At 29.6% G+C, this 13,842-nt stretch overlaps 1 protein-coding gene across 2 annotated transcripts; it reads right to left on the bottom strand.

The window, feature by feature from the left end:
• Nucleotides 1-264: 264 nt before the first annotated feature.
• On the bottom strand, nucleotides 265-3,251 carry LOC120075763 (ADP,ATP carrier protein 1, mitochondrial-like). 2 transcript variants are annotated; one of them, XM_039029425.1, is made up of 4 exons: nucleotides 3,095-3,186; nucleotides 1,540-2,076; nucleotides 1,079-1,450; nucleotides 265-964 (listed from the first exon to the last, which is right to left on the bottom strand). In XM_039029425.1, exons 2-4 carry the CDS (start codon nucleotides 2,041-2,043, stop codon nucleotides 668-670), a joined length of 1,173 nt encoding a protein of 390 aa, XP_038885353.1. In that variant the 5' UTR covers nucleotides 2,044-2,076; nucleotides 3,095-3,186; the 3' UTR covers nucleotides 265-667. The 2 variants fall into 2 exon arrangements, with proteins under 2 accessions (XP_038885353.1, XP_038885352.1); XM_039029424.1 differs by having other exon boundaries at nucleotides 358-964; nucleotides 1,540-2,056; nucleotides 3,095-3,251.
• Nucleotides 3,252-13,842: the final 10,591 nt, after the last annotated feature.

Here is a 13,842-nt window from a genome sequence, read left to right as displayed (position 1 = left end):
TTTTTGTTAACACTTCCTATGATTTAGACAAGAATTTGAGCTGTTTTTTGTTTTTTTTTTAAGCGTTTGATTCAGGCATTTCATTATTAAATTCATATATCTATTTCAATATTAACAATGCTATATGCGAGCATTGTCGGTACTTGAAATAAAGCATACGCGATACTTGTTCGAATAAGTAAATCAATCAATTATGCATTCAAATCATATTATATCTTCACATTCTTCTGTCTGCTAACGATTGTGTTACTTGCTAATTCTCGATTTCGAGTGAAGAGACAGATTCACTTTATTTTTAAATTTTATGATCACAAAAACATTCTGTACGGTACAAGCCCCAAGCCCCAAGGTCCACAGTTGCAACTTACAAGTGAAAGTTTCACTTGCTTAAATAAACAGAATACAATTCAATCAAATTATCCTGCGAAATTATTTTGAGATTCTAAAAGGTGACCTCAATGTAAAACAGGTCTAAAATTTCTGCATCTCAGTCCAAAATTAAACTATAGCCCTCCTGAATGATATTAAAGTTTGGGAATTACTCCCTTCAAAACTAAATTATTGAAGGAAACAAAAATCGCCGGAACAAAGTCCAAAACTCTGGAGACATTTTCATCAACATCTGAAAAATAAAGAAAACTTTTGCGGTCCAACTACCCCCCACAGCTTAAGCACCACCAGATCCGTATTTCTTCCCAAAGACGATCACCTGCAACTTATCATAACCGGCAAGCACACCAGCACCAGCAACGGCACGGAGAATGTTAGCACCAGCACCCTTGAAGAGAGACTTAGCACCTTCGTTCTTCAAGATCTGAGAGAAGGCATCCAATGAGCTCTTGTACTTCACTGCTTCACCAGATGTCATCATCATTCTTCTACGAACAGTGTCAATTGGGTAGGATGCGAGACCAGCACCATTGGTGATGAGCCAACCCAGGGCAAAGCTAGCAAAGAAGCTATCCTGTAGAGTGACAATAAAATATAATGAGAACATAGCAATTCCAATATTGGTTCCATTGATGAACACAATTTATGCAATACCGCAAAAAACTAATAAAACCACTAGCAAACTGACCTGCATCTTTCCGGTCAATAAAACTGGCTTCAGAGAATCGTACATTCCAAAGTATAAACCACGGTACACAATGATACCAACACAAGAAATGTTAAATCCACGGTAAAGACCAGCAATACCATCAGACTGCAATGTCTTCCTGTAGACATCAACCAGTCCATTAAATTGCCTTTCTCCACCTTTCTTGGCAGCTTTGGCGTCGTTTGCCAATCGAGTACGAGCATAATCAAGAGAGTAAACAAAAAGAAGGGATGAAGCACCAGCTGCACCACCAGATGCCAGGTTACCAGCAAACCATTTCCAGTAACCATCCCTGTCTTTCTTGAAGTTGAAAACTCTCTTGAAGTAATCCTTGAAAGCAAAGTTCAATGCCTGGAGCAAGTAATAACACCACAAAATAATTAGCTCAAAAGAGTTGAGAAAATGGAGATAAAATTAAACAAGGGAAGAAGATTACTCACTTGAGTGGGGAAATAACGGATGACATTGGCAGTGTTTCCTCTCCACAAGGAACCAAAACCCTCGTCTTGGATTGTGCGCTTAAAACAATCACCAATACCCTTGTATGGCTCAGACAAACGTCCAGATTTAATCATCTCATCCTGATTTTGAATTAAGAGTTTGACACGCTCAATTGGGGCAGCGGCTGTCTTGGACACAGCAGCAGACACACCACCCATAAGAAAGTCAACCAAAAAGTTTCCTTTCTCCACAGGGGCAGCAACGAAAATGGGGGAGCCAGTTGAGGCAACCCTAGAAAGATCAGTTGTAGCAACACAGGATTGCATAGCAGGATATTGAAAAGCAGCATTTGTATAATTGCTAATTGATGCACGCCTCTGATAAAGTGCAGGGTTCCTAAAGCCATCGTCACAAGAACGGAAACCCGAAGCAACCCTCGACTGAAGGGAGAGCCGACCAGCAACCTTCTGGTAGATGGTAGGATGTTGAATCTGATCAGCCATGGCTACTTCTTCTCTGCAATAATTCACAATGTCCTGATCAGATGAGAAACTCATTTCATATTCAAAACAAGGATCACACGGAGACACTATCCTGACAGTAATGGGCCAAGACTATACATTTGGCAGGGAAAAAAGCTATTCAAGAAATATGAAACCTATACAGAATCGAAGAACAGTGAAAAATTTATAAACATCTTTAAACGTTGCAACACGTGGACTATTCTAAATCTCATTGAAAACATAGCACTAATGACAAAAGCCAAGGGTTGAAAAATAGAAACACCATATGTGAGTATATAGAAATCATTGCTATGGCATCCGATCCTTTACTGTATTATAAAATATTGAATCGCCATAACAAAACATGATTAATAAGATAAGGAAGAAAAACGTACGCAAACACACCACAATAAGATCTGGCTCAAAGCAAATAAACTACAGAGGAAATGCATCCCTAAGAACACAGAATCATAGCTAGAATTTGCTGATCCAGAGTAAAACAACGGATGCAACATCCCTAAGATGCCATGGTCAATAATATCGTGAGAATATGACAGGCTTAAAAAAATACAACTCGTAAAAATAGATTCCGTTCACAAACTATAGTCTTGATCTAGAAATGAATATGAGAAGACTAACAGACGATAAAAGAAAATTCACAACATCAGGACTGCGTCCCCAAACTTCAACAGCAGAACTGCAGCAATAGATAAGGTGAACAGCAAACGACTACATGGGACATATTTAGGAAAAACAGTATAACAAAAGAAAAAGGAAAAAAAAAAAGGCTCGATATACAGATCTTGATCTAGAAATGAATATGAGAAGACCAACAGACGTTTCCAACTAAATGAAGTGCGTGGATCGGAAATTTATCAAATAGCGACGGATCGGATCCCAAAAAAGGCACAAGAAAGACGAACAAGGATCGGTTTTACCAAACACGAACCGTTAGGAAAGTGAAAGTATGAAGAACTAGCGGATCTGAGGACGAAATTGAGAGTGATCGAGAGAGAAACGGTGGATCTAAAAGAGAGAAAGAGGAGTATACCTTGTGAGAAAACTAATGGCCGCGAGGGAATTTGGGAGGAGGCCGCCGCGGCTACAATGTCGCGTTGAGAGGAAGCGAAAATTTCAGGCGGAGATAGGGTTAAAAGCTGGAACATAGGGTCGCCATTGGGGGTTTAAAATGGGCCGTTATTGGGCCGGGTTGGGCCTCTATATCAAAGCCTTTACCCATAAGATTTTTATTCACGATTTTTATAGTTAATTAATGTGTGGAAATTTAAATTTCTACAAAAATTTTAGTCATTTTATTAGCATACTTCTTGGCTCATAGTGACTCATAGACGTCATTTGAACATACCACTCAAAGTAAATAGATTTTGTTGATATATTCATGGGTTGGGTTGGGTTGGGTTGAAAGACTTTTTAGATCCAATCCAATTGTTCGAGTTGTAAATTTTTTCAAATCCTTATTAAAAAAATTAACCCAACCAAACTTAACCATGAAATATTTGAATTGGATTGATTCGGGTTAATCGGGTCATTTATTTAAAATTTTGTTCTAAAAAGAAACAAAACATAAATATGTAAAAATCTAATTTCATTATTTTCATATATTAAATTAAGATTAGCAACTCAATTTCAATTTATATAGTAAAAATTTTCTCTCTAAAATGCAAAAAAAACTACTTTTAAGAGTGGTTGAAAAATAAAATATTCAAAAAATATTGAAATTAAATAAAATTAAAATCAATATATGTATAAATAATTGTGTTATAAGTAATAAAAAATATATTTTTTAAAGTTAATAATAAATTCGGGTTGGTTTGGATTATATTAGGTGAACCTATAAACCAACTCAACCCATAAAATTTTCATTTATTTGAATTCAACCCAACCCAAATGAGTTGATAATCCAAACCAAACCGCACGGGTTGGATTGAGTTTATCGGTTTTTTCGGATCATCGGGTTTTTTGAACACCCCTAGTTGATAGACGTATTGATTATATGTGTTAACTAATATTGAAATATTATGTCTATGTGTCTGACTTTGTTGATGACGTAATTATAAAAATTGGTACAAACTTTCATTGAATATATGAAAGTTTAAAGACCAAATTGATAATTAACTATAAGTTTAAGGGATTTTTTTATATGTTTTAAGTAAAGTAAGAAAGTTTTTAAAATAATAATAATACAAAAGTGATATAAATCTTATTCACTTGTACACACCCCTTTTTAGTAATGAATATAATCTAATTAACCTATGCTATAGGTTAGCGACTAATAGTATTGTGTTTGAATCTTCCACTTCTATTGTACTAAAAAATGTTTAGATCATCTTATTAATTAAATTCTATTATTAGTGAAAATTATATTAGCTCACACATAAACATGTTAAATTACTATATTAATCCCTAATATCTATGAACTACTAATTTATCGGATCAACATTTAGATCTCTGAAATTTAAATGTATTTAATAAATTTATGTACTTTCAATTTCATAGCCGTAAGTTTTTAAAATTCAATTACATGTTACTTATTAGACACCATTTTAGAAACTTCTCGTTTATAGTTTCCTTTACTTCATATTTTTTCCCTTTTTTCTTCTTGGCCTGGCCATTAATTTCGGACAATTTCCTTACTTTGCTTTAATGACTAAATTAATTTTTCCACTTATTCCGTCAAAATATTTTTAAAACTTGAAATTTTAGGTAAGGCTATGTTTATCAAGCATTAACGAAAATTGATATAATCGTTATTAGATTTTATTGATGGATGAATCCTAATAAACTTGGATCACAAATGTAATTAGACTATTTTTTATCGTGTTTACCTAACATTATGAATCTATTACATTTTATTGTTACCATGATCATTACCGTCACTGCTTGACCCTAATGGTAACGGTAACAATAACGACAACGGTAAAGGTAACAATAAATGTGGTAAATTCATAATTTTCATATTATTTTAGTGAAAAATATTTGTAACAGTATCGATAAAGGTAGTCGGCCTTACGTAATTTTCAACCGCAATCAGATTTGGCACCCTTCATTCCTTAATTATGTTACACAATTTGATTACAAATTTCAAGGTGGACCCCACATCTCTTTACGGTTACGGAAAGTATGTAAACAACAACAAAAGTAATCCGTTGTGGCCCACTTTTACATTACCATTGATGATTACCTTTCAACTAGGTTAAACGTGGCCTAATTTTAGTTAGTTTGATGATAATTGACATATCATCTCTTCTTTGAAGTGGGAAGCTCGATCCTCTATACACACGATTACTACAACAAAAACTGCTTTTAGCAACAAAATTACAGTGATAAAAAAATATTTAATTGCAATTTTTGCAACAAAAGATCAATTCATTGCAACTCGTGCGACGAATTGTATTTTTGTTGCTTAAATCTTGAGCCAATTTTATCTTTTCGTTGCAATTTGGGAGGAATTATATTTTTTTCGCAATAATGCTTGCGACTGTTTTATATGTTCTTTGCAAATTAGGACGAAAATATGAAATTGCCACAAATTTAAAAATTCAAAACATACGCAGGCAACAAAAGGGTTTTCATTTCCATCCTTTCACCGAGCACCATTCTTAAACTCCATTTTAAGTTTTCTTTTTTCATAAAAGGCAAATAAATGCTGATTTTGATGGTTTAGAGGTGCAAGTTCTTCCATTTTCACATGGAGATGGGAGGTTCTTCCATTTTTACGAGGGAGGGGGTGGTTCTTTTGATTTTCAGAAAGGGGCGTACGTTTTTTAATTTTAATATTCTGTTAGGTTTTATATTTTAATGTATTTCTTCAATGTCAAATTGTCTGTATCATTTTGTTTGGGGTTTTCTCCCATTTTTAAGTTTTTTTTTCCTTTCTGTTTAGAGAACATCGTTGGAGCCTGAATTGTTTTTTTTAATTCAGCATTTGGATGTATTTAAAAAGTTTCATCATGTTTTTTTAGCTTAAACCTTGTTACTTAGAAATATTTGTGTTATTTAGAGCATATTTGTATGATTTAAGTTTGATTTAGGGCTTGTTGTTGGATGAAAGTGTGATTTTTAGTCTATTATGTGTCAAAAGTATGAATATGGAGGTTATTTATGTGTCAAAAGTTTGATTTGCAACTTATTATTGCAAAACTAGAACTTTGTTTTTGAGCCTTTTTAAGTTTAATATTTGATTTTGAGTGTTTATATGTTTAAAGTGTAGTTTGGAGAATATTTTGTGATTAATCTGTGATTTAAAGTATATTTGTGTAGGTGAAGTTTGATTTTAGAACTTATTGTGTGTAATTAGAACTTTGTTAACGATCATTTTGATTTAGTTGAGATTATATGTATAGCATGTTTGTGATTCTGGGGACTTCCTTATGTTTATATGTTTAAGTTCTTAAAATTTTTATTAAAAAAAAAAAAAAAAACCTTATGTTTAAGTCATTTGAAATTTTTATTATTGTGATAGTTCATGATTTATGATTGGTAAATATGATTCTACTCATGGTTAGAAGGGGATAGGGATTGTTTAGTTTTTAGTTGTGATAGTGGTAAATGTTAATTTGTGATTGTTATGCTTATAATATTGACCTATTGTACATTTGACAACATCTTAAATAACATTTTCATTCCTAATTATTGAATTGTTACAAAATACATGTATTATGAAATTGAAACTTGACTACTACGTATGACTCATTATAGTTTTTTTATTCTTTTGTATAATGGTCCAACTCTACATTTTGGTGCCTAGGCTTCGGGTATGTATTCTTTCTAAGACATATTTCTTGTGTGCTTCTTCTATATGTTGAATTGTAAGTAAGCTTTCATTATTTTGATAATATTTTGTGTATTGGAGAGTGTGTGTGATTGAAGTGTTATTTAGATGTTATTTATCTTGTCGTGATTTGTTTTTGAGCTTGTTGTTTGATTGAATAGTGATTTTGAGTTTAATGTGCACTCAATAATTTCATTTGAAAGTTATTTGTGTGATTAGTTTAATTTTGAGTCTCTTGTGTGTGATTAAGTTTGATTCTAGTTTTATTGTACAACTGATTTGGAATTTTTTTTTTCTTAATCATATTTAATCTATTGAACATTAAGATGTTACATTTTACACATTGATCTTGTCCTCTTAGTTGAATTCGTGATTATTATGCTATAGATTGTTTTAATACTTTTGTTGTTATTTTACTTGGGTTTGAAATGAGATAAAAAGTGTGTATCTTATATATTGGATTAAAATTGATCCTTATTGACCACAAAAGGATGAATGATTGTTAATTGACTTCTTCCATCTTTGTTGGTAGAACATTTAGAGGTTGTTTGATGTCCAACGAAGTTGGGTAAGGGTGGGCTTAAAAACCTCGCCCAGTATTTGTTTCTCGTTTAAAAGAAAATGGTAGGTTAAATCCACCGTTTTACTCTATCCATTTCTCTCCCTGTTTCACACACATTTTTCCATACGTTTTAATTACTCTCCCCCTTTTCTCTCTTTCTTCCATCACTCGTTTTCATTACTCACCTCTCTCTCTTCTCATCTTCTCTCTTATTTTCCTGTTCAGTTTGTCTTCCTTCATCTAACTTTTTCTTTCTCCCCTCAGCCTTATTTTATTTTTGCATTTTCTTGCTGAAGACTCTGTTTCTCTTCTTCAGTTTTCTTTATATGGCTATTTTTTCAAATCTAGTATTTATGAACGATTTTTTGGTAGATCTAACATTTTTTTTGTTCTAACTATCTTTTTCGTAGATCTAACTATTTTTCTGTAAAATTAAAAAGAAATTTGCAAATGGGTATGGAACAAAAAAAATTGTTTTTTATTTATACAAAGAATAGCTCTAATATGACATAAATTATATGGCAAAGAAAGTATAAGTAAAGTTAGTACTTTTTCAATATTATAACTATAGGAATAAGCATATGAACGAAAGTTAGTGCATTTCCAACATCACAGGCATATGAATAAAATGGAAAAAAAAAGTCTTAAAATTACTAAGTCCTAAGATTACTTTTTTTTTTTTTTTATAATAAAGGTATTATATAAACATAAACTGTTAAGTTATCTAGTTATTCAATGTTGATGTGTACACCATGTTAATTTTTTTTATAATAATGTTAACTTAGCAATATCCAATATACATTTATACAATATATCAATTCATAAGTAATTGAGTTGCAATATGACATGTATTTTGGTGGTACGTTCTACAAATTGAAAAGAATTAGAGTTTTTATAGTTTTTCAAAAGAATACGTTGAAAATAATGTGTTATGTTTTACAAATTGAAAAAAATAGAGTTTTTCCAGTTTATGTCATAAAATGGTTGAGAAAATAGGTGTAGAGTTGAAAATTAATCAACTAAGCAAAGCAAAGCAAAAAAAAAAAAAAAAACTAACCTCATTTACAAAAAACTGCATCAGATATCCCAACTCAAACACAAACTTTCCAACTCAACTCAACTTAACTCTGCACACTATATACAGACAATAATTACCAACTCAACTCTACTTTTATCGCACGCCAAACGCCCCCTTAGTAATGTTTCTTTTGTTTTTTTTTAAAAGAAATTATAGCATAAGCATTATGTTTGTTAACTTATTTTGTAATTTCAAAACTTTACACACACAAAAATTGCTACATGTGTATAATTAATTTAAAACCTTTTCATAAACATATTTGGTCATATCTTATTTTATTTCACTATTTGTACGTGCAAGATGTTTATTAGATTTGAAATTAGTAAGATGGGAAAGATGCAAGAAACGTCATTATTAGAAATTAAATGAATATATATATATATATATATATACACTAACAAAAGCAAGCTTTTGCAACTAAATAGATTTTTGTCGCAAACAATTTTTGCGATGAAAATGGTTTTCATCACAAATTAAAAAAATGTCACAAATGGTATTCACCGATAAGATTTTCGTGACGTTTTATGTGACGTTAATATTTGCGTTGAGGTTTTTTGCAACGAATTTGTGACTATTAGCGATGTTTTAATTTCATCACTAAAAGTAATATTTCTTGTAGTTAATTGTTGTACTAAAGTAAGGTAAATTGCAAAAACCAGATTACCAGGGTATGATTGCAATTGTTTACCCTCGAACTTCACATTATAAAATAGAGCCCTCCAACTTAATACAAATGTTAATATTGGACTCTTAAACTATATAGTTTGTATAAGTTTGAGGGTACAATTTTTATCATTTAAGGGTCCGATTTCTAGTAAGTTTGAGGGTCTAATATATTAGTTCAAGAGTCCATTTTTTACAATTAAAAATTTGATGGTGTAATTACAATTTTTATGGGTGATTTTTGTAATTTACTCGAGAAAAATGTAAATTAACATTGATCCACAAATTAAACGAAAAATATTGTAATACTTTATTTAACAAACATGAGTACATCTCCACATTTAACTTTTAAGTAATCTATTTATATATATATATATAATATATATATATATAATATATATATATATAAAGTAGAAAGTTCAAATCCTCACTCCTTTTTCTTATAGAGATAAAAATATTTGTACTAATTTAAATACATATAACTCAATTTATTAAAGTATATGTTTGGATTGAGAGGTTAGAGTTTGAATCTCCATCTATTATTTTATAAAGTAGTATTTATGACTGATAGTTTAATACGTTAATAAATATTAGTCAAAAAATAAAATAAAATAATAAGATGCCAAAATAATAGGAGACGTCTGGATTTAACATCATTGACCATGAAAAGATGGAACTCCAGAATAATGAAAACGTTAGGGGAAAATTCTAAATTCCCAAATCGTAATGTAAAAATGAAAACGAAAATTTATTTTCAATTTAAATGTAGTTTAACCTTAATCCACGAATTGCCAAAATAAAATAAAATAAAATAACTCAATTACCATCTCTATCTATTATCAACTTCAAAGTTAAATGTTCAAACCTCCATCTTAAATATTGTCTAACAAAAAAAAGGGCAAATTTAAGTAAACTCCAACATAAACTTGATAGATAGAGATGTCGAAGGAACGAGGCCGGAGATGACTTCTTTGTCCCTGCTCCCCAATACCCATCATAGAGATTAAGTTCTCCACGAAATCTTTTTCTCATATGATTTCTTTTGACAATTAATTTGAATTACTATAAAAAGTTTTAATTAAATAATTAATTTTTTCAATACCTTTTTTTATATGATTAGTTCCACATGTACGATTTGAATTTGAAGATAAATTACTCGATTTTCTAGTAAAAGCAAATGATTGTCAAACATATTCATTTTCTTGACCATAAAATAATAAAACTTGAAATTTAAATATAATATTTATATGATAAGAATAATAAGAATACTATAATATTAAATTATGGGACAATTGCATGCATACCAAAATAGGATTTGATATTTGCAAGTTGCCTTCACTTTTTTTTATTTTGCAGATCTAGCAAACTGGCTCAACCCAAGCATTAGAAAAGTAAAAGTCTAAAATATTTTTGTCGTTGATATACTCAGTATCAAGTACATTTGTTAAGTGATATACTTCATGTTGAATATATATAGATGATATACTTCATTTTAATTAATTTAGTTAATCAAGCATTTATGATTAGTGTCTGATACACCCATGTCTTATATTTAATATAACTTTTCTGATATATTTGATAGTGATGCGCTTGATAGATATATTAGATATACTTATCAATCATACACTCTTTTATGCTGATAAACTTGATACACTTGGTTGATATACTATATATACTTGATAATGATGCATTTACTGATAAATTGTTGATAAATTAGTCAAAACTTATACTTCTTTTATACACTTGTAATTTTTTGTTGACAAATTGTACTAATATATTAGTGTATATATTTAGTATATCAACATAGTTATTTGAGTTTTTTTTTTCTTTTTAGTAAATCAATGTTAATATTTGTCATAATGTATACGTTACAAGTGATTTATTTTAAATTTGGTATGTTAATTTGTAGAATGACTTAAATAAAAGAAAAACCCCACAAATCAAACAAAAATAGAATCAAATTAAAATGAAACACAAATCTATTCCAATTGAAAAGACTGATCGAAATAAAATATTGAAAATACAACAAAATTTAATAAAACCCAAATAAAAACATAATAAAAATAAATAAATAAGTAAACCCAAAATTAGGTATAGAGAAGAAAATTAAATAAGAAGGGAGATTAAAAAAAAAAAACTAAAAGTAGTTGCATGAGAGATAAATATATGAAGATTAAAAAAAAAAGGAAAGAAAACTAAATATGAAGATTTATTTTATTTTATTCTTTTTTTAGACGGGGTGGGAGAGAGGTTAGGTAGAAATGAAAAACAAAAAACGTACACTGAAACAATGATAAGAATTTAATAGTTTTGTCATATCTACAAAGATAGAAAAACTAAAGATAAAATTGCAAATATGTTAATTATTTTTGCTATCCAATACAGTTCCCTTAAATTATTACGAAGGAGGAGGGGGGGGGGGGAAACTAACGGAATCTGCACCTGTAAAAGGACGGGGCTCGTGCCCAACAAGAAAAATGGATATCTACCATATGGACACGAATATTATATTAATTTTGAATTCCAGACTTTTCAATAGGTGTATTCATATATTGTTTAAATTTTGAACTTAAAAATTTGGAATATGTATATTTATATATTATTTAAAATTTTAATACACTTACAACTAGTTAGATTTGTACAATATATAAATTTTATTTTATTTTTTTAAATATAAATTGTGTTCCTTTAAATACACATTTACCCTCCTTTTAATATTCTACAACTACAAAATTTATAAAAAGTAATATAATAGAGTTTGATTTAAACTCAACATTGCTGAACGCAGATGACTTGAATAATAATTAGTATAGCATATCAAATTTGGATAATGTTCGAAGAATATAAATAATTACACTATTGTTATTAATATTACATCATAATTTATTTGTACTAGATAATTAAACATTTGATAATATTCTCTATACATTTTAATTAGGGTTGGCAATAGGGTCGAGGCGGGGGCAGAGTCCCTGTCCCTAAATGGGGCCCCAAAAATTTTCTCCGGTTTGAGCTCATCTCCAGTCAAACCGAGGATTCCCCGTCACGATCGGGAGATCCAATCCCGCGGAAATTTTTGCCAACCCTAATTTTAATTAATGTCATATGAATTTTATATTATATAACTAAATTATATTTAAATGTGATAGATGGGAAAACAAAACTAGTAAGAAAAAATTATACAAGAAAGAAAAGAAGAAAGGAGAATAAACACAATTACTTATCAAACATATTCTTGGTTTTATCTTTTAAAAAATATGTAACAAGAAACATGAAATAGGAAACATGAACATTATCGAAAAAAACCTTAATTAGCACGTCAATATTTTTGTTTTAATTGATTGTAAGTTCAATTATTAATTTTAGTACAATGGGAGTGGAAAATTCAAACCACACACCTTTTAGTTCTTGAAATATGAATTGAGGTAAGTTCATTTTTTTTAACACAACTGCAATAGGGATCAAACCTTCGACTTTTAAATATGAAGATTATGTCGATTACATTGATATAAGCTTACTCTGGTTTTATTTAATTATTGATGTTAATGAATACTAGAAATGTTATACATGATATGATTTGTGATTTAATTAGGGGAAAAAAATACTTTTTAGTCTCTAAGTTTTAAGTCTAGTTTATATGCAGTGCCTAATTCAAAATGTTACACTTTTAGTACATAAATTTTTAATTTGATTTCAATTTTGTGACTAGGTTTAAAAATGTTACAGTTTTACCATTAAGATTTAAGTTTTGTTTCAATTTAGTTTATAAGTTTCATCTTGTACTTTTAACCTAAATGTTTCACTAAAAACTCACTCATATTGATTTAAAATAATTATAATGAATTAAGTTTAACTATTTTTTCATCACAAAAATTAATTTTAAAATTTCACATCATAATTATTTTAAATTAATTATTAGACATTAACGTCAAAGACTAAAGTGAGTAATTTGGTAAAAGAATCGAGATTAAAATTGTAAATCTTGAAATTTGATGATCAAATTGAAACAAAATTCAAATTTCAAAAATAAATTTGTAACATTTTAAAACTTAAGGATTAAATTTAAATCAAACCTAAAATTAAAGGACTAACCTTTTGAAACACAGAAATGAAATGAAAGTAAATCTAAGAATTAAGGACAAAAACATATATTTTTAATTCAATTATACAGTAGTTTTATCATCTGAAATTTGACGTTTCTTCTAAGATATGGAAAAACCGCTCACATAAATATAATGTAGCTCAACTAGTATAAGTAAGTGATATGAATTTGGAGGGTGGATAATCGAAATGATAGTAAAACGGGCGGCAAACATACTCTTAAATTTGCATACGGGTGGATGTCAGTGCGGGCAAAACAAAACCAATATTAAAACGCCGCCAAGTAATATTAAAAAAAAAAAAAAATGAAAAAGGATTTGGTAGCAGCCCACGCACATGGTCTGGTTTCACATGCTCCGCTCCGCCCTCTTACCACCGACGAACCTAACATTAAGACAGATAATAATTTATCTTCTATTTCCTGTTCCATAAATTATAAAATCCATCTTTTTTCTTTTTTCTTTTTTTAAATTTTGAAAATTAAACTCATTTCTTACCTTTGCATATTTTTTAAATAAAATAGTTGAATTATTACCTAAATTTTAAAAATAAAACAACTCTTGAAAATTCTTTTTTTTTTTTTTTAATTCTCAAAATTTGACT

This window comes from Benincasa hispida, chromosome 4 (genome assembly GCF_009727055.1).
Source record: "Benincasa hispida cultivar B227 chromosome 4, ASM972705v1, whole genome shotgun sequence".
Taxonomy (NCBI): Eukaryota; Viridiplantae; Streptophyta; class Magnoliopsida; order Cucurbitales; family Cucurbitaceae; genus Benincasa; species Benincasa hispida.
The sequence above is the reverse complement of the archived record's forward strand: the minus strand, read 5'-3'. Positions and strand labels throughout refer to the sequence as shown.